Genomic DNA, 21843 nt, shown 5'->3' on the forward strand with positions numbered 1-21843 from the left:
TTATTAAAAAATTTCCGACTTAGATTCGTAAACATGAATATAATTGGATGGAAAAACATTTCTCCATGCATTCAACCGACGACTAAAAACTGATATTCTGTTTCATATTCTTGATAGAATTTTTATGGAGATTTCTGATATAGTGTATTATTAATATGATCTTATCAGATGACATGTAATTTAATACAAAAGTAGAATGTTGTTTATCCTATAGGTGTAAAAAAAAGAAATACTTGATCGGTTCGCATATGAAGTTTCCCGGATGTCCATTCAATAGATATGTCTGAACCGTTGACAAGTCTTTTCTAATCAATCGAATACGCACTATCCATTGAATGAAAGCAAAAATACCATTGATTACTTGAAATTCATTGATGACATTAATTGGTAGTTGTTACCTGATTCTCTGCCGAAACTGAACCTAATTGTTTAGGTTATACTCATAATAATGACCAACGAAAAAGGCAAATACAAGGGTAATACCTATGCACTTTTTTTCTTGCAATTTTTTTTCTTTCCGCTGAGAAACCTAGACTTAAGATTTGGCAACCTATCCAAGTGGGATCCTCGGTCAGCATTATAGATATATGAGCATTATTAGGCAAAGTTGACCTACCCTTCCATGCTTAGATCACCTCGTAAATTTTTTTTTTCGTAGAACATGCCATGAATATGAATATTAAACCATATAAGTTAATTAGAAGAGCTCAGAAAAAATGAAACTTCTGAATATTTCTTTGATTTGTGGAAAAAAATTAAGATATATTCACACACTGCACATCTAATTTCATAAAACAAAAATAATAATTACACACTAATTTTAAAATACAAAATTAAGAAAGATTTAATAAACACTCTTCCCTTTATTACTGCTCGGTATGATTTAAAATCCCTCTAATTAAGGTAACGATGAATTATGTTACCACTAACCATAATACTCAACCTATTATACAGGGTGTCCTGTAAGTGCTAATTTGGCCTTTATCTCATCGATCGACCATCGCAGAGGTATGATTCCAGTTTAAAAAGGCTCAACAGGCGTTCAAAAATTTTCCGGTACCAGTTTTGAGAGTGAAAATTCAGTGTGTCAAAAAAAATCTAAATTTTTATACGATCACCTTGTCTTCTAACTTCAAATTAGAAAGTTGTTGCCCAGTATTTTCTGAGTCCAACAAAAGAGATCCTTTTTTTTTAATGGCAATATTCGCAGAGATATTCGAATTCAAAAATTAGAGAAAAGCAGGGAAAAGACAGCATAAATGAGGGAAAGGAGTGTTGTGCCCGTTAGTTTTTGCTGTTATTTCCCCCCCATTTCTTCGATTTTTGGATCCAAATATCTCAGTGAATATTGCAGTTGAAACGTGGGATTTTTTTTTTTTTTTTTGTTGGGCTCAGGAATGTATAAAACTTTATACATTTTACTTTGTTACACACTGTATTTTCACTCTGAAAACTGGTGGAGGGTAATTTTTGAAGGCCTTTCGAACATTTTTTGAAATCTGAATCATACCTCTATGACGGTCGGTTGATGAGATAAAGGCCGTATCAGCACTTATAGGACACCCTGTATAAGAAGTGATATGAATTTAATGATTTTTCAAAGAAGACCCGTATTTAGTTTTTGTTCATCCGTGTTAATTAAGCCTCGGCTATGACTGCCTAATTAGAACAGAATTTTATAGGTTGGAGCCAATTCTGAATGGCTTTACATTAGCAAGTTAATGACACAACCAAAAGCCATCAAAGCCTAATTTATAAACGAAACCACCCAAATTTATATGAAACCTCGATGTAACATTACTCTGCGGACCAAGAAAAAGTATCGTTGTAGAGGGATTGTCGTTATATTGAGAGACGACATTATCATCACGTGCCATCAAATTTATGCTTTCGTTGGCATCACTTTTAAATCGGCGTTGTTAGTACCACAAGAAAATGTGTTTTTATGCATTTATTCGCAGCCAAAAAAATACAATTGATTGGTTTATTAAGAAAATTCGGTTAGATGTATCGCTCCTGTAAAGTTGTTTATTGCATCGTATTTTTGTGTCTTGCACAGAAAGTTGTTAAAGGCCCTCAGAAGAACGAAAATAAGTGATTAAGTTAAAATAAAATGAATGAATGGTGAAATTAAAAATTTAAAATAAAATTCAAAACGAATTTAAGCTAAATATAAAAAAAATATCGTTTTAGTGGTTTTTAAAGAATCTAAAAATATCGTTATAGAGGGATTTATCGTAGCAAAGGATATCGTTGTATCGCGAGGAGTTTACCATTCCACTACAGGTCATGCCAAACAAGATTTCAAAAAATATTGTTGTAGAGGATTTATCGTTATACGTTATATGGCCAATATAGCGTATATGGACCATATTCCAAGTTTCAATGGAATACGTCTGACAGAAGGGGTGCTACATGGGTCTCAGTAGATTCAGTACACTGACCTGCTCCGACTAATGTAGAGAACCCGTCAGTCTACTGACGTACTGACACCACTCCGACCTATGTAGCACCCGTTCTGGGGGACATATCTCATTCAAACTTGGTATACCCGCTATATGGTCCATGGGCGAAAAAGGGTAATTCAGTGGAAAAGCGCCACCTTTTTCTCCTGGCGGTCGAAAATTTAACTTTCTTATTTCATAAATCTCTCTCCCATGGTCTCGTTTAGATATCCTAAAATGCAGGCTGTATTCGGATGAGGAGTTTTTGAGAAAAACTACTCAGAGTACGGAAACTTTAATTATAATCACCCTGTAGGTTTGAGAGAGGTTTTTCGTACTTGTATGAACTCGGTGTATGAATAAATTTTGTATTCTGTAAAAGCCAATGCGGCTACAGGTTTCAAGAGTTAAGAATTCGTTGAATATTGTTGTTACTGTATTTTGCAATTTCTTCGACTTTTGCATGATTTTATGGCATTTTAATAATGCCAAAATTTAACCTTTTCTCAATGCATTACCAATATTCATTACTGTACAATCATTTGTCCAGTTTTTTTCAAAATTTACTTGATTTACTCGTGCGTGTGGTAAGTAATTGCCAAATATATAATGTGCATATTTCTTATTTTATATGATAATGTAAAAATATTAAGTACGCTCTATTAGCATATTGTATATACAGTAGAACATCTCGATAACAGACATCCATGGGACCAAAAAATTTTGTCCACTAATGGGGAGGTACGATATACAGCGGAACCTCGTTTATACGTCTTTCACGTTTGTACAACGTTTGGCTTCGATCGCAATTGTTTCCTATACATTTTAACATGTTACTAGAATAACACCGGTGGTAATATGCGTAATCAACAATCGTCTTGATAAAGACAGTTTGATTCAATTTCGCTATATCAATTATCACTTTTACAGGTGATTATGCATAATCACACATAAAGTTGGAAAGTCTGATAAATATGGAAAAATGTATGTACTGTGTACTGTACCAATTAGTTATTTTTCCCCTATTAAGAAATTTTGCAATAAAAATGAAATTAAAATAAGTGTGAGAAGGCGATAAAAAAAAACACATTCACAATATTATGTCTTATAATGATGGCTGCCTTCACAGTTATCAACAAACAAAACCAACATTGTCGTTCAAATACACCATGCTGTTCCATAGTTATGTTCAGTCAATTGAGTAATTAATTGACGATTTATCATATTTACCAACACGAGCTTGGGATCAAATAATCTTAACTGAATATGATAAATTCTTAGTTTATGACCAAAAATTAATAAATTAGATTCTGCCTGACTGTCCGCTATCGAGAGCGCCCGCTAACTGGGAGTGAAATACATTAAAGCCCTATTCAATGGGACCTTGGATCAGAAAAGTGTCCGTTCATGGAGGTTCCACTGTGATTAGTCGTGAAAAGCGTTTATTGTCATTTCTAGCAAACTTTATTATTACTGTATTCAGTGTCGGAGAAAGTTTCATGTGCATATAATAAAATAAAATTAAAGTTCAATGAAAATCGTATGGACACAAATGAAACAAGAGAGCACACAGAGACGAAATTTACATAACATACACGTTTTTATGTACAAAAAAAAGAAAGAAATACACAATCAGCCTATTCTTCTTTTTTTTTAGCATTACATACATCTCTCATATTTTTTTTTTCATTATTAGCAACAAGAAAATTAACAGTATTATTCACACATGAGATGACGCTTCGTATATATATATATATTTTTAATGATAAAGCTTCATGACAAACCCTGAGGCCGTTGGAAAGAACAAAGTTTTCTTCTCTTTTTAAATATAAATTTGATTAATTTTCATGTCCTTTATGTTTGATTTTAATTCAGATTTTTTTTTAACATCAAATATCTATGGGTATAGAGTTTTTTTTTTTAGTTTATTTTGCAAAAAGAGGACATTACTAATTAAATTAATGAAAAAAGTTATTGCCATTCGACAGTGCGAATTGAAAACATCTACGACTGAAAGGAAACAAATATGTAGAATTGGTTTTTTGACACAATAAAATATAAATATATATTTATTTTTATTGCTTTAATAATCAATGCCCTAGTGCCATTTAAATGTAAATAATCGCAATATTGAAAATTAATTGGTTAATTTTTTCATTTTAATCATAAGGAGTGTGATAATGACTATCCACGGCTCAGGTGAACATGAAATATATTCGTGATGTGGCATTATAAGCATATAATAACATTATCGAACTAACTTTCTTTTACTATTAATATCATCACCATCACTTCAGTGCATAACCACATACTTTCTTTTCTTAGCGAATTTCCATAAACGATCACGGCTCCACACTCCATTTATATGGTTATTACAACAACACACCACAACAAAGGTGGCACCAGAATTAGAAGGATAACCCCCTCAACTGTCATGTTATCCCGTGTTATCCTTGGCGAAACCTCTGCTGTAAGATGTAGTCTCTCGAACAGCTATTGTATTAGCCCGGAACAAAATAGGAAACAGTCAATAGAAAACCGACTGGATGTGTTTATTTACTATATCGAAAAGAAAATCTCTCTAGATGCTCATTGAAGCCATGAATTTCTTCACAAGGGATTATCTAATAATACACAAACGGGGGGGGGGGGAGAATCACAAAATTATGTAATAAGTCTTGATACCGTTGACGCGTCGCGCAGAGAATCCGTTGTTGCGTACGCGCGTCCGTCGTCAACAGAAATGTCAAATCTTTGGTTAGTCAGTCCATTCGTCATCACTACGTTGTGAGATGACTTTTACACTTACACATACATATACACACACATGCAGGGCCTCCATAAATTTGTCAAAACGTTGTCCAAGTTATAAGTATTGTATTTCATAAGTGTAACGGAGGCTTCAATAAAATCACGCAAAAAAACTCGTCTTGTTTGAGAAACGCTGAATTACACAATTTTATATATATGTATATATATTTTTACAGTAATAACGCCACATCTGTCTCAGTTCATTAACAGTTTATGTTCATTGGATTCAAGTCGATATGGCAGATATGTATGTGGTGCTTCTCTCAAACTTCTCTTTAACGGTTGTGGTTTGACCACAGAGATGAAGGACGTGACACAAATTCCATATACATACACATACACAAAAGACATTCCACGTGTAACATGCGGCCATGTGTGTTATTGTTGTTGTTGTTGCAGCCTTCCGTAACACATCAGAAACAAGAAAAGGAAAAAGGTGAGGAGTAACATCTCTGGTTGGATGCATTCAGTCAGTTCATTCCGTTTGTTTGTACTGGTTGGGATCAGGAAAGGGATGGACATCGAGCTTTGGTCCAGAACGTGGTGTATCTTATTACACGGACATCGGACAATCTGAAAAGACCAAGAAAACAGCCATTAGAAAAAAAAAAAACCACAAGTACAGAGGCCGCAACAGGCTAAGTGACTAACGAGGCGGCTGAACAAAAAGATGTCCATAAAAATATGGACGTTAAATATAATTAAAATACATCAACTTAAAATAAGAGCAACTATCACGAAAAAACTAATACACAATTAAAAAATACAATTAATAATAACTGAAATGATTATGGCAATATAAAATGCACTGCCGAATAAAAAGCTATGGTCTTGTGAAAGAATGGATAGCTTCTGAATTCATCCCAATATGAATATCGTATTTTTTTTAATGTGCCTGTTGTACTAGAATTCATGATTGCCGGTGGTAAGCTATCCCATTAGAGAAAAACTCCTTGCAACACTACAACCTAGAGCTATCCCTAACTAATAGATACTGGTAGTCCCTAGTCGAAACATTCGATTGACGGTGTATTGATATCTCATAGTCTATCCTATCTATTCCGTTGAAAATTTTAAACACTTCGATCGTATCCCGTTTATTTCCTGAGTTTTTTTCCCAGTGTAAACATATTCAAGAAATCAAGTCTCTCTTCAAAGTTCAAGCCCCCGGGTGTCATCAAGAGCACGCATGACTCTTTTCTGCTCCCGCTCAACCAAGTCTATGTCGCTCTGTAGGTATGGTATCAAAAACCTTACGGTATTCTCCAGTTCAGGACAAACTAAGCTCCGGAAAAGTGGAAAGCTCACTTTAGGAGAACGCGGAAACACCTTTTTAAGGGGTTTGACTACGTCCTGAAGTAGATTTTTCAGAAATAACAGTCAAACATGTTTCATTTAGTTGCAAATCCAATGCAAAAAAAAAAACCGTATCAATCGGCTAATTTGTTGTTTCAAAATAAAGGAAAGAAGAAATGAATTAGAGTGTAATTCTGCAGAAATGTTTTTTCGACATGGGTTAGTAAAATGAACTTCGAACTTCTCTATCTGGATATTCATTAGAATTTTATGATTTTTTAAGTTTGGAAAAAAAAAATAAAAAAAAACCGGAGGAGCACGACATGTTTTGTTTAGGGGTCATTCAAGTATTACGTCAGCATCGGGGGGGGGGGGGGTTCGGATTTGCTGACTTTTTATGAGAAGGGGGGGAGGGGGTTTTGAAGGTTGCTTACGTCATCAACCACCTCTTTCTGAAGATATGAAATATTCTTAGCTGGGCATTTTGCCTGTTGTGGTGTTGTATTTGTATTTGCATTAGGTGCTGACGAAATTTTGCCGACGGGGGGGGGGGGGGTTAGTGTTTTGCTGGCTTTTGATGACAAGGGGAGAGGGGGGTCAAAAATGACTGAAAATCTGCTTACGTAATACTTAATGGCCCCTTAAAAATACATCCTATTGTTCAGTTGCTAAATTGGAAGTCCATTTTACTAACACATGCCGGAGAAACGTTTCCGTGAAAATGTTGGTGCAGAAGCTATTTTTTATTACGGATAAGCTCAAAAACTACAATCTGAGAAAATCACGTTAGAAGTGTTTTTTTTTTTTCTTGTACAAGTTACACTCTATAAAATTTTTATTTCTTCTTTTCTTAATTTTGAAACAACAAATTAACCGATTGACACGAATTTTGTTTGCAATTGGATGAAATATGTTTGAATGTCCCGAAAAATTGACTTCAGGACACCCCCCTTAAGATTGAAACGGAGCATTCTATTCGATTTCTTTTGACCACCGAGGAGCAATGTTCCTACCTATGCCTTAAAAAATAAATTAGATACTAAAACAGGAGCACTGAAGAACATTTTTTTTTCACGGCTCATTCCTCTCACCAAGGAATTAAAAGGAGAGAGAGAGGGAAAAAAAACCCTTTCTGTGACGACTCATTCAATAACCCAACCCTCACATGATCCGCCATTTTCTGCCTGCAAGAAGGGAAGTTTTAACGCTTCGAGGGGGGCGGTGGGAACGAGAGTAGATACATCTACTGGATGTGTGGCAGGCCATCGCTACCTCCGATTCTATAAAACGCACTTAACAAGCGGCAATTGCTCGAAGGTGGTAGGTTGGAGAGCAAAAGGCCTCAACTCCCTACTTCCCGAACCAAAACCTTAACAACGACGGGGCCCGTTTTTGCCTCTCTTTCTCCCCTGCAAACTTTATTCTGTATGTGTTTGAGAGAAGAGAGAGAGAGAGAGAGCCCTGGGATCTCGGCCATCTGGAGCGAGCCATTAGAACTCGTTGCCCATTCAGATCATAAGCAATTAGAGCATCTTTCTAGCGAAATTCATCAAAGAAGACAAAATCCATTAAATACGGTGGTAAGGGAATGGTAAAAGAAGGGCCTAAGACAGGGGTAGGAGGGGAACGCACAAGAGTGGTCGGAGATGGAAAGGCATACAGACACACACACACACACATACATACATACACACCGAGAATGGGTAAGACTACCATGGGCGCGTGAGAGTGAGTATTGAGATGTAACGGTAAGGCAGTAAAAGAGAAAGAGCATCACCGGTATTTAATATTTCCGCATGATGGCCATTACACAGGCAAAAGAGGAAGAGGCAACTCTTCTGGACTGGGGTATGGGTGTGAGGATAGCGCCCCCTTCTGAGATGGAGTGGAGTTACCATGGATGGGAGGGGGCGGATGGATGGAAAATATTGCTCGAGGCCCATACTTTGTTGGAAAGGCTGGGGGGAGAAAGGGGTGCTGATGTGCATAGAAGGGTAATTCATTCAGCAGGAATATTGAGTTATCAACAATAGGGAAACGGCCAAAGAAAATGAGTGGGCCGTCACACTTCTGGCACGCTAGAAATATTTCATGTCGTCTTAATTAAAACCGATCGAACGTTGCCGCTTTCTGATTTTCGTCTTTTCGTTCCTCCTTCATCCCCCCCCCCTCCTGTACACTTTCCATCCTCCATCATTACCACCGCCGCCACCCGCTTTTCAAAATCCTTACGAAGAAAACTTGAACCCCGCTTTCCACATTCCCACCGACCATTTTGCAAGCAAACCTAGGAAACTTAAGACCTCGAAATTTTCTACGTTCGTGCGTGTCCGCGTGCGTACGGAGCGTAGACATTGAGAGAAATGTTTTGTGCGCCCCGAGATGGGGGTAGGAAAGGACTGTGAGTGAAGAGCTCAAGAAAAGAGGTGTTTTCGAGTTTGGATTTTTGTGTGTGAAGAGGAGAAGATATTGAAAGGATTCAAATATTATTAAGAAAAGATTTTGCGCGAGAAAGCGCAATGTGTTTTGTTGTGCCAGTGGTACCAAACCTCTCATAAGCTTTCGTCGTGCCTCGCTCTCTCTCCTACCGTAACTATCCATCAAATTGGGACTCACTCTCCCGGAGTCACTCATTAATTCGGCGTGGTTATGCCTATCGAGAAAGAGAGAGAAAGGGATTTCTCGGATTTCTTTTGCTTTTGCGAAGAATGCCGAGTCTTCCATAAGAATACATTCTACCGAATAAATTAAATAACTAGAGAGAATGATTCCTTCTCTTTGCTTACTTTAGTTCTTTCTTATGTCATACAGTTAGAGAAATGTTAGTAAATTTCTTGAAAATTTGGGTTGGAAAATATGACCACAGAAAACTTTGTGTGGTTCATCAAGATATTGACTTGATGGGCCACACAAAGTTTTCATGTTGAACAGAAAAAGACTATGCGCATAGCGCTAGCAGTTGAAAACATAAGTTTATCGTCAATAAAATCGTCAATTATGCGTAATCACATATCGATAGAAAACCCCACATGCTTTTATTATTATTATTATTAAAAGAAACAACCCTTTCAGAGAGATATTTGCATTAATATGCCACCTGACTTGCAATATTGGTGGAAGAACGCTATCTCATTTCGTAACACCGATAGATGTTAGCCACATGCTTTCCAATACCGACAAATAATATATAAATAATATATAATATAAATAATAAATAAAATATATAAAATAAATACCGATAGTTACACCTGCTTTACAATACCGCAGAAAATCATCATGTACATTGCGATTTTCACAAAAAAAGAGACTTATTTGACGTTAGATATGAGCATGAAAAATGACAGCTGCTTTTAACACCGGCCTATAAACGACACCTGCCTTGCAATAAGAACAGAGGAACGACATCTGTTTTACAATATCGGCTGACAAACGATATCTGTTTCGCAATATCGGCGAGGAAACGGCACATGACTTGTACCATCGTCAGAGAAGTGACACTTGCCTTGCACCATCGTCAAAGAAGTGACACTTGCCTTGCACCATCGTCAAAGAAGTGACACCTATCTTGCGCCATCGGCAGAGAAGTGACACCTGCTTTGCAATATCGGTGTAGAAACGACACCCGCAGTGAAATGTTAGCAGCGAAACACCATCTGCTCTGCAATATCACAAAAATCCGTAATGCGCACAATTGTTGCAATAGAGACCTAAGATAACACAATAAAAAATTCCACCATGTTTTGCCATATCGGCAGGAAAACGACACCTCCCTCGCAATATCAGAAGGAAAACACAACCTGCCGTAGAGAAGAATCTAAGCTACAAAAAACTAATCTCTCTCCGAAATCAAACAATTCATTCCTTCAATTCCAACTAACAATTTCCCAATAAACAGACTATTGCTAATTACATCTTAATTATTGCAATTATTTTAATTTCCTGAATATGCAATTACATAAAAAAAAATTTTTTTTCTCTCTCTGGTTGACATCTAGATATGAGTCAGGAAAAAAAAAACACATAAATTGCTTTTTTTTTTCCTCCCCTAATTCTCATTTCAAGCATTTTAAGTAAGATTGTGGAATTTTAAAAGATGGGAGGGAGAAAAGAGGGGAACCGGGGAGAAAAAGAAAAATCGAAAAAAATTGGAAAAAAAGTGTAAAAAAATCGAATCGAAAGTAGAAGGGAGAGAGAGAAAAAGGATCAGCTCTCAACTTAATAAGACTTAGAGAGAGAAAGAAGATTCGAAAGAAAGATCAAAAAACCATAGAAGAAGGCGTCAAGCAAACCTTTACCGTACACGCTAATTGCAAGAGGGGGAGTATTTGAATTGCAAATTTCATTTCAAACTAAACACCGGTAAAAAGGATGCAAAATATACGCAAAAAACGTAAAAAAAATGTATGTATGTAAAATTAAAGAAAAGGAACGATCTTTTCTCGAAGCTTATAGAGAGAGGAGGAAAAAAAACCGGTAATCTTCGAGAAAACACTTTCATTTTCAAAACAACTCGCTTTTAAGGGGTTTTACTATAATTCATACTTGATTACATGGTTCTGAATGCCCACAATAACAACACTATTCAAATTCGAATATCAGTAGAACATCCTTGATGTACGTATCTCATAAGAACATCTGTTAAGGAGTCTCATACGTTTGACATGGCAAAAAAGCCTCAAAAATTATGTTCTAGTAGAAATATTACTAAAAATATTATTTACCTATTGACCTATTTAAAATTTTATACACATATTTTTGATTGTTTATGCTAGTGATGGGCAAACTACGGCCCGCTTTAGAGGTTCTATCCGGCCCGTTGCAAAAAATAAAGGTATAGGAATTTTCAGTTTCAATGATTTAAAAAAATATATATATTATCATAGCGTATCTGCGCATCATAGCTGCCAAGTCTCCCGGATTTTCCGGGAATCTCCCGAATTTCTACTCTATCTCCCGGACTCCCGAAAAATTCTTTCATCTCTCGAATTTCCAACGTGATTGCAAAAAATTCTCTACCTTTAAGGGAAAAAATTATTCCCCAAGAATTTATCGGAAAAAAAACCCTACTGCTTCATAAGAGCTGCGTGAAAATTGCTGCCTTTCCGTCAAATCACAAAAAATATTTCATTTTTTGGGGGGGGGGGGGAAACAGAAAATTCGCCAATCAGCAACCGTCAATCTGGTGTTTCGAAATCTAAAATTCGCACGATCGCGTGTATCTGTTTTATGCTCTATCCATATGTCCAGTTTCAGGCCCGACGGAGATTTTTTGATTTGAGAGATTTGATTTTTGAGAGGTAATTTATAAACCAAGGACCAGTTTAACTCAACCTACTGGTTGGCCATGATTTGCGATGGCTTCACGGTGTTTGCAACGGGAAAATATTCGTAAAATTTCCTTTTTACTAATGAAAAATCTCTCTAATATGTTTTAAAAGATCCCTTCTACATTTATTTCTATATGGAATTTAGATCCTTGCGGAAACCTCCCGAATTCTCATTCTCCAAAGTTGGCAGCTATGCCACATGCAAAAAATGGAATACGCATGTGTGTGCAATAAATACAATAACGATATAATGATTCATAAAGTCAACTTTTTCATAGTTGTAAAGGATAAACCGTGGCAGTCTTTAAGGTACACAACACATGCCCCTTCATTTCTAAGCATACAAATTCTAATTAAGAAATCGGTGGAATGGACGACTTCAGTGACGTCACGAGCTTCGCTATAGAAGGTGTTGGTACTGCACACCGAGTACCTAGACATCACGGTAGACAAAACGTTCTCTTTCTCTTATCAGTGCGATGAAGCCATTCTCAAGGCAGATATGCTCGGCAAGATATGCAGAAAGCATTCCAGCCTCTCTACCAAAACTAAACTGATTTTATATAAAATGGTAATTCGGCCAGTACTTCAGCATGCCGCACCAGTACGGCTATTTAGGGGGAAAAAAGTATACTTCTTCAGTAGATAAAAACTACTGAAGAAGTATACAGGTATGCCGTGGTTTGTGCGCAACCGCAATATCCACAGAAATTCCAAAAACATCACAGTGTACGCAAAGAAGCTGGCCAAGAATTCCTGGCTATTTCATTTTTGCGTAGTCCCGTGGGACCCCGACTATGTTTGTTTTTCCACTCTTGTGGCCTTTAAAGAGTCAGATGGACATAAGGTGTCAAAATAACTATTTGAGTAATAATGTCACCATAATTAATAACATGTTATTGCTACTCGTTGGAACCTTAGTATCACCAATCAGGGTCTCCAGGTTTTCAGGGTCCTGGTAGGTGTACAAATAAGGCTATTTCCTTATGAAAAAAAGAACCCTTTCGGGTGTCAGGTAAACCTATGGATTCACCACTTACCATGTATAAAAACCGTTATGGCAAAGCGTACTACTGCTACTGAATCGGCAGGTTAATGAAGGGGGTTTGATAGGTTATAACTGCCCATTTTGAAACCCCGGTGTCACCAGTTATGGTTTAAAACATTGTGTCTCTGGCAGAAATTTCGGTTCTAGAGGATTTGATTTGTTTAAGCGGATTATCCGTTTATCCGTAATCCGATTAAGTGGTGCCAACTAATTTTAAATCATTTCTTTCTCTCTCAAAAAACCAAGTGAAAGTGAAACTTACCATGGGATTTGGTTTCATTTTGTATCTCCACGTTCCTCTCTCTTTCACGTTCTCTTTCCAGTTCTTGAGTTAGAGTATCTACATAGAAAAGAACATGTATTCAGAATTATTCAAGATATTATGCATTATTATATTCATACTATACATAAATAATCATACTACAGTGAAATTTACAGGAAGTGAAAAATGTTGAAAATAAAACTTAGGATTCAACAGTATATCACAGTTGTACGAAATGAATGAAAGCGTAAAAGCTATCCCAATTTCTACAAAAGAAATCTCATTGAATCATCTTCATATACGCGTAAGATTATAGTTCACATGGTTTTTGTATGAAAGAGGGAGAGTCTCTCAATATTTATTTTTCACTAGACAAGAAGCTGTAGAAAATTTAGCTTTTCCTGCTCCCTGATTGTAAGAAAAGGTATCTCTCTCTCTCTCTCTCTCTCTCTCTCTCTCTCTCTGTGGAGGTTGTTAAAACAAACTTTTCAATCAAAAATTTTCGAACTCATTGTATAAAAAAAAATATTTTTTTCTAGATGGAAGTCATACATGTGTATATAAGACTTGAGTGAAATTACCAATTATTTTCCGACGATGCTGCGAATGCGAAACTTTACAGACAAGTCGCATTTTACGCGAAACAACGATATCGAACAACTCACGTAAGTAAACAGATATTTCATCTCCCGCTCAAATCACGTTCATCGTTATTTGTAGAACAATTTCCTTTTGTATATGAGAGGAAAAAAAAATTCCTCGTAAAGATTTCATTTTCAAATTTCAATTTTCTTAACAAAGTGAGGAGTTCAATTCCGTTGTTCCTGGTATGATAGGAATTTCGCGATACATTTTGATACTATTTTTGGATAAGATTTTCCTAGGCAGACAATCAGCATAATTTATAGACCCATTTAGATGGTAAAAATTCAAGCATTTATGTTTTGAAGGATAATAAAATTATGTAAGAAAATAAAAATCTTTCGAAGGTAATTTATAGACAGGGACATGTGTGTGTGGCATAGACATATTTTATTGTGTTAGTTAAAAAACCAATTTCAATTACATGGTAACAAAAAAAAATCATAAGTATTAAAAACATGGGTATCAAACATTATGATTCATTGTATAGAGCTCATAAACTTTAAAAACGTTTTACGAAGAATGCTATTTTTAACATTTTACTTGAGTTCAAAACATGATTTCTAAAAACTCATTGATTGTACCATTATAAGAAAAAAATTGATATGATATCCTGCCATATATAACGTTATGAACCAAAACTTGGTCTATTAATATATTTGTCTAATTATATATATACAGTGGGATATGTTAGTGTGTTTTGTACATGGGATATGTTAAATGAAATTTCAAAAAAATTCACACGTAGATTAACAGATTTGCGTGTAACTTATCAGCATACCATACAATTCTTTGAATTTTGGTACCAAGCCTGCACATTACTAGCTAAATGTACCGTGGGAATAAAAAAAAAATGCATTCATAGAATTTTTTGGAATTGTGTTTCGAATATTACATGAATTATGCTTCAAGTTTGACATAACAATGACTTTTTCATAGAAAATGACATAGGTAGCCAATAAAGTTTATTATTGTGATACTTCCTATAAAAAAAATCTTATTAAAGTTCACTCCAAGAGCAATTTTATTGAAAATTGTTAAGAAAGGTAGTCGGATACTTTTCAATGGACTAATATTAGAACTCTTCAGAATTGGCAAGACCTGCTTAACAGCTAGTTTAGCCTTGGCATGAAATACATTTTTTTGCATTTGCAGAAAAATATTTTTTTTTTTGTATTGATCTGATCTCGTTTTCAAATTTCAATTTTCTTAACGAAGTCATGACTTCCATCTCGTTGTTCTTGGTATGATTGGTATTTCGCGATGCATTTTGTTACTATTTTTGGATAAGATTTTTTTTTTAGACGGACTCTCACCATAATTTATGGATTTAAAATCATTTAGAGAGTAAAAATTCAGGCATTTATGCTTCGAAGGAAACGACAATATCCACGAAAAAAAAAAAGAATCATTCGAAGGTAATTTATAGATAAGGGTCATATCTCTAAGGAAAACCTCTCCCCATACATTGTAACAGCAAATAATGGTAAAGCGTGACTTGACACAAAGCAGTCAACTTCCGATGATCTCAACTCATATCCATAGTTCCTGTGGATATTTTTTTTTTCTCTCCTCTTGCTCCCGTTTCAGGAAAAGGGACTAATTGTAGTTGTAAACCGAGTGAAACGACAGCTGACGCTGCAAGATAGCGACTAATATATAGTGATGCTTCTCCAACACACATTTTGTTTTACTTCTTTTTTTTTACATTTTATCAGATTCGTTCTGGTAAAGAGGAAAGGGAAAAGCAACAACAACACCATCTCTTGTATCTCAGCTTCCATGTTTGCCTTCTTCAAACACCTACTCTACTCCAGATCTTGCTCCTTAAACAACAGAAAGAGCACCAACAAAAATGTAACGACAGGGATTGTCGAGCAAGATTCATAATTTCCGCTTGGTCGGATGTTTTTAGGGTAAGAGTATCCATATTAAAAGGAAAAAAAGCCGAATAAAGAGAGGTAATAGAGAAAGCGTTCTGTGTTGCATCTTGACTAGGCTCTGAATCTGGGCATTTGAATGAGCACCAAAATTTCAGAACGCTTCTTTGTTTTATTTATAAATGTTTGAATTTGTATTTATAATAGTTTTTGAAGCAGTTTAATTTGTCTTTTGTCGCATTGCAAACATTTCATGCACTCAAAGTCTACCTTCACTAAAACTACGAATAATTTCAATTCCGTCAAAAAAACAGTCACATAGACGCTTTTTTCAGGCTGCAATATAAAGTTTGTCCTCTAAATTCATAAACAGTTCGAAAATTCATGAAAATTGAAGTAATTGACATACATATTTTATTACGGTTATTCTCATGAACATTTTTATTTTTTGCACAGAAAAATTAGTTAAAATTTTCATTGACAGAGGGCGCTGCACAAAAGCAAATCATAGAATTTTGGACTTGTGAACCTTACTTCCATCTCTTCTTTATCCGAAACGTCCGTAAAGCTTCAGCCGGCGATGCGCGGATAAGATAAAACAACTTCAACAAATGTGTGAAGTTGAATAATGAAAACGTTTTAAAAGCGCTAGTAACAGAAGAATTCAGAAATACAAATACAAATACAAATACAAATACAACGCCACAACAGGCAAAATGCCCAACGAGGTGGCTGATAAAAAGATGCCCATAAAAATATGGTTGTCATATGTTTCAAAAATACAGCAACCCAATTAAAAATGCAATTAACACAAATTACAAACAATATATACACATGATAAAATATTATACAATGATAAAATATTATACAATGAGCAGTTAATCGTACATTCACATTTTATAGGACTGATGTGCATATTCCCAGATTTTCATACGCGCAGCGCCTCCCTATCGAAAAAATTTTGAACTAAATTTTTCTGTAGTTACGAATTTATGGGGCACATTGTATATAATTTAGAATCCAATTCCAAAAACACTCAAATAGACGCGTCGCCTTATTTAAATATAGAATTCCAATGTAATTAAACATTTGACTGAAGGTTGTATTAACCATTCAATTCGTGACAGAACACTTTGACCTAATGCAGCTTTATGCATAAAAAGGCCACATAACCCGTATTTGACCAAGCATTGAAGTGAATTTTCATCATGAAATTCTCATTCAATTTTTATCGGTATCATATCTTAATATAGTCTTAATTTTGGAATATCAATGTATGCGAAGTAAATGCTATAAATGCGCTGTGACTATTTAAAGCGGTTGTCCTATATTCACGATGGTCACAGGGCCGGCTCTAGGGCTGTGCGACCCGTGCTGCCTCACTGGTAGGACGTGAAATCAGGGATAAAGAGGAAAACTTGCAAAAAAACAATTCGAAAAAAAGTATTCATAAAATTTAAACTGCGAATGTATTGGATGGAATGATTCACGGAAAAAAACTAATTTTTGATACATTTCACCTAGTTGGGAACACAACTGCGAATTTTCAAGGTGGTACGAACTAATGCAATCGTGCTTGGGAATGTATTAATATATGATATTAACTAATAACTATACAAAAATTAGAGCTCAGTCGAACGCTATGGAGATTATTAAATTTACTTCAAAATAAATGGAATATATATATTTTTTTATATTAAATTTAAACTTTTTTTTTCCAACTACATTAGTGAAAACGAAATTTTCAAATGGCAATCGTAATTTTCACCTGGAAAAACAAATAGGTTCCAACACTAATTTTCGGTTGGAAACTCAATAACTAAGTGATCATTAATTTAGTTTGGAGTTCCATAAACGCTTCGTTCTGTTTCTCAGCAGTAATAATTTCAGAAAAATCTCTACACGGATAAAAAAAAAAAAGATTTAAAATTTTAATGTTTAAAAATTAATTTTTACAAAATATATGGAGCAATTCAATATTTCAGAGAAAATTTTCAATAACTTAATGAAAATTGCTTAACAAAAAAAAATTATTTCCCAGACGAAACAAAATCAAATTTCAAATGATGGAAAAATTTTTAATTTCAAACATTTTTGGAAAAAAAAAATTTCAACACCATTCAAAATATAATTCATAAAATGATTCAAAAATATGATTATCACAGTTAGATACGGAAAAAAAAATATTCTTAAGACATAATGAAATTGGAAAAACAGATTACAATTGCTACGTTTCCTCGAAATTATTCGGGAATAAAAATCATAAAAAAAAAAAGGCAAAAACTGGAAAAACGTAATTGAACATTAAAACAGAGAAGAAACATTTTAAGCTTTTGAATATTCTTTTAGGTCGACTTAATTATTCGGAATGGCGCAAAGACGAAAATTCCTCGATCTAACATACATACGTAGGACTCGAAGATTAATTTCTTTCTTCAAGAAGTTTATTAAGAAATCCTTCAAAACATAGTAATTTCAGAAGGGAACTGAAATAATAATAATAATAAAAAAAAATAAATAAATAAAACTGGTACGTCTCTAATTATTTCATCTCCGTCCATCTCTTGTATTCTAATAACATGAACCATTTCTAGGAAATAATTTTCTTATTCATTTCTCCATATAGTTATGGAAGTGAAGCTTCAGTTTTTGGGGAAAATTTTTTCCCAAAATTTTTCTAACTAACACGAACGAGAAAATATATTTTTTTAAATTTGTTTTTAAATAATGAGAACGCTGAAGTATATATATATATATTTTTCCCCCCTTCTAGCAATTAAGAAGAACCCAAAAATGTTGATAAAATGTGTTTTTTCAGCATCTTATAAATGGCTTCTACGTCTATTAAGGTAGGTAAGGCCATAAGGCTTTCCTCCATATTCCGTTCTTGTTTATGCCACCTACAGAGCTTGGGTTCATTTATCTAACTTTTAAGATTTAAAAAAAAAAAATTATTAAAAATATTAACATGTAAAAGGTAAAAATCTTATTCCTCGGAATTATATATATATATATATTAAAAAAATTATTGTCAAAGAACAAAAGAGATTACAAAAATATTAATTTGTAATTAAGTTTTTTTTTTTTCTCCCGCTCTAGAATTTTTTCCCTCTTTTTAGGGAAAAAAATTAAAAAAAAGTACTTTTTTGTACGTAAAAGGGGAAAAAAAAATTAGTTGAATTAAAAAAAAATTTGGATTTTTTTTCGTTAATTTTCCCGTAGGAAGCGTAAATTGGAGGTAAAAAAAAACAAATTTTATTTCCTCCTTAAAAGTACTTTATCTAACTGTTTTGTAGAATCTTAAAAAGCGATTAATATCAACCAGGAAAAACTCGAAGAAAATTACTTTAAATAAATACAAAAAAAAAAAAAATTATGTAATTTCTCTGTTTAAGATTTTTGAAGTGAATTTTTTTTTTCCACGTGATGAGTTGGAAGAGAAAAAAAAAATTACGTGTTATTTTCTTCTCTTTTTTTTTTTCTAATTTGAGGAATTTGAGTAATTTAGTACCGCTGTTTCCTCCCTTTTAAGTACTTATTAGATGTATTGTTAATTAAATATACAGAGTTCGTTTTTGATTTTTAATTTCGTTGCATTTAAGTGTGTTTTTGTAATTTCATAATGTTTATGATTTGTATCAAGAATATATATATATTTGCTAAAATTTTGCCAATTAGTAAAATAATTTATTTATCAGTGTTTAGTAGATGATAAAAATGTTTTTAAAGGTATAAATATTCTTAAATTTTTCTAAACACATTCTTCAATTCCAGAAGCCATCTACATTTATTAAAAAATATCAATTTATGAATCTAAAAAATTGTCAATTTAAATATTTAAAGCAACTGTGAATTTAGAAATCTGAAATAATTATTCTCAATTTATAAATCAGAAATATTTCTCAATTTAGAAATTCGAAATAATTGTCAATTTAGAAATTCAAAATATTTGTCAATTTAGAAATTGAAAATAATTGTCAATTAAAAAATTTGGTATGTCGATAGTCAATTTATAATTGTAATAATATTCTTGGCAGTTAAAAATGGTTCTCCAATTTAACAAATACTCAACCGCCTACAAAATTGTTAAAATTTAGTAGATGAAACTCCACGAAATTTAAATTCTAAAACTCATAAATTACTGAAAAAAAATCCATGAATATCTAAAACGTTTGAAAATGTTTTACATTTTTAGTAAAACCATTGAACGAAATTAGAAAAAAAGCAAAAACACTGGAGAATGGAAATTAACGCTACGTGTTTTAAAAATTTAGGTTTATATCGGTTTGAGTACTATAATGAATGAAGTATTATTAAATATTAATTAACGTGATGAGGTTTTTTAGGTAAATTTCATGGAGAAATCAATGAATTTTTAGGTGTATGTGAGAATATGTATTTGATCGTCAATATGAACAGAAATAATTTATCTGAAGGAAAAATTTGCATATACGTAGTAATTATTGTATATAGTGATAACCTTATTACCTGTGTTATGTTATTTAAAAAATGCTAAAACTACATTAATATTGCTATAAGCAACTTGATACAAATAAAGTTTCATTATTACTAAACATTTAAAAATATATTATTTTTCCCATCATCCAAATATAAAAAAATAGTTAGTCGAACGTGGTATTTCATTGAAAATAGCAAAATAATAATAATAACTGTTGGGAAAAATTATTTTATATATTAAAAAATCAACTACAATGAACTTGGTTGATGAATCATTGAATATATATATATAATCCAATTTGATCTTTTAATTCCAATTTGATATTATAACGTATTATTTCTTTTCAAAGAACTAATGACAAAAATTTCCTATTTAAAAACTAATGGCAAAAATTCACTTTTTAAAGAACTAATGACAACAATTTCATATAAATCGCTCAAAATTCATCGATTTCTGTTTGATATATTTCAATTATTTATTTATTATAAATTTCAGTTATTTATTTATTATTAATTTTAATTATTTATTCATTTAATTCTATTTTTAATTTCCCTCAACGTGTTCCGCTATTATCAAAAAATATATTTTTCAGTAGATGATTAACGCGCCTAAAATAAATAATATGACAATATTTTCTATTTAAAGAATAGTTAATTCTTTACCAAAAAATAGAATGGTAATAATTTTATAATAAAAATAATACAGCCCCAGAAAAATTTTAACTTAAACCTATAACAAGACGTCAAAATTAAAACTGATATCTCGTTGAATTTTTCCAGTTTCCAATTTGATATCATAACGTATATGGAAAAACTAAAACAACAAATCGTACAACCAATCCACAAAACGCAATATTAATTTATCTTTATTAAATAACTTATCCACCTTAACGCAAAACTACTCACAATGCAATTAATCTTCTCAAAAATGAAAACATTTTTTTTCCAGGCGAATAATGAAATAAAAACGAGAAAAGAGTAAATAAAACCACGAAATTATCAATGATTGAATGATCTCATTAAGGTATCATTTCACCGCGATTTCAAGCTTTTCCGCTTTTAATTACAACGTCATTCCCATAAGATAATAATTAACAAAAAAAAAAGCAAATTCAACATTTCATTTCTGACTTATATATTCTCGATAAAAAAAAAACAAGAAAAAATTATACAAATAACAATTAAAAAAAACTGGAAAATGGTGATTATACCTGGAAATTAATTGACAAATTTGAATTACAGATAATAACAACAATAATTAAAAAAACATAATAATAATAATTATTATTATTTTTATTCGGCCACGTGTTTTTCTTTCATTTTCCTCTCATTTGCTTTTAGAAATGGGAATTAACAAGGTATTAGCGGTTTTTCGAGATGAAAAAAAAAACCGAAAAAATTGCACAATTTTCCGGATTATAACATCATCTGTCAAAGTAACCATTCGCGGAATAACATTCCTGTTGTTGGAAATTAAAATTTTTAGAAATAAGATAAAAGAGGAATTAAACAAAAAAAAAAATAATAATAATAATAATTTTAAAATATATATATTTTAGAACACATTTCACAAGTACTTCTTAAAATAACATTTCTTCTAAGTATTCATTTGTTTGTTTCCACTTTTTTTTTTTTTTTGAAAAATATCTCGAAAGAATGAGAATTTGCCATCTTT

General features: G+C 33.0%; 1 protein-coding gene across 6 annotated transcripts in view; it reads right to left on the minus strand.

Moving 5' to 3' along the window:
* Positions 1-4028: 4028 nt before the first annotated feature.
* The window catches only part of LOC149089415 (dachshund homolog 1-like), a 205868-nt gene continuing 188053 nt past the window's right edge, over positions 4029-21843 (minus strand). For 3 of the 6 annotated variants that reach the window (XM_089238352.1, XM_089238342.1, XM_089238339.1), the window contains 2 exons: positions 13189-13266; positions 4029-5828 (listed from right to left, as the gene is read on the minus strand). In XM_089238352.1, coding sequence (XP_089094478.1) covers positions 5809-5828; positions 13189-13266 — 98 coding nt within the window. In that variant the 3' untranslated portion in view covers positions 4029-5808. The remainder of the gene's footprint in view (positions 5829-13188; positions 13267-21843) is intronic. The other 3 variants (XM_089238348.1, XM_089238337.1, XM_089238335.1) reach the window with 1 other exon arrangement.

The sequence above is a fragment of the Pholcus phalangioides genome, unplaced genomic scaffold (genome assembly GCF_987345545.1).
Source record: "Pholcus phalangioides strain wild (caught in Gottingen) unplaced genomic scaffold, Ppha-v1.0 ptg000002l_1, whole genome shotgun sequence".
In the NCBI taxonomy this organism is placed as follows: domain Eukaryota; kingdom Metazoa; phylum Arthropoda; class Arachnida; order Araneae; family Pholcidae; genus Pholcus; species Pholcus phalangioides.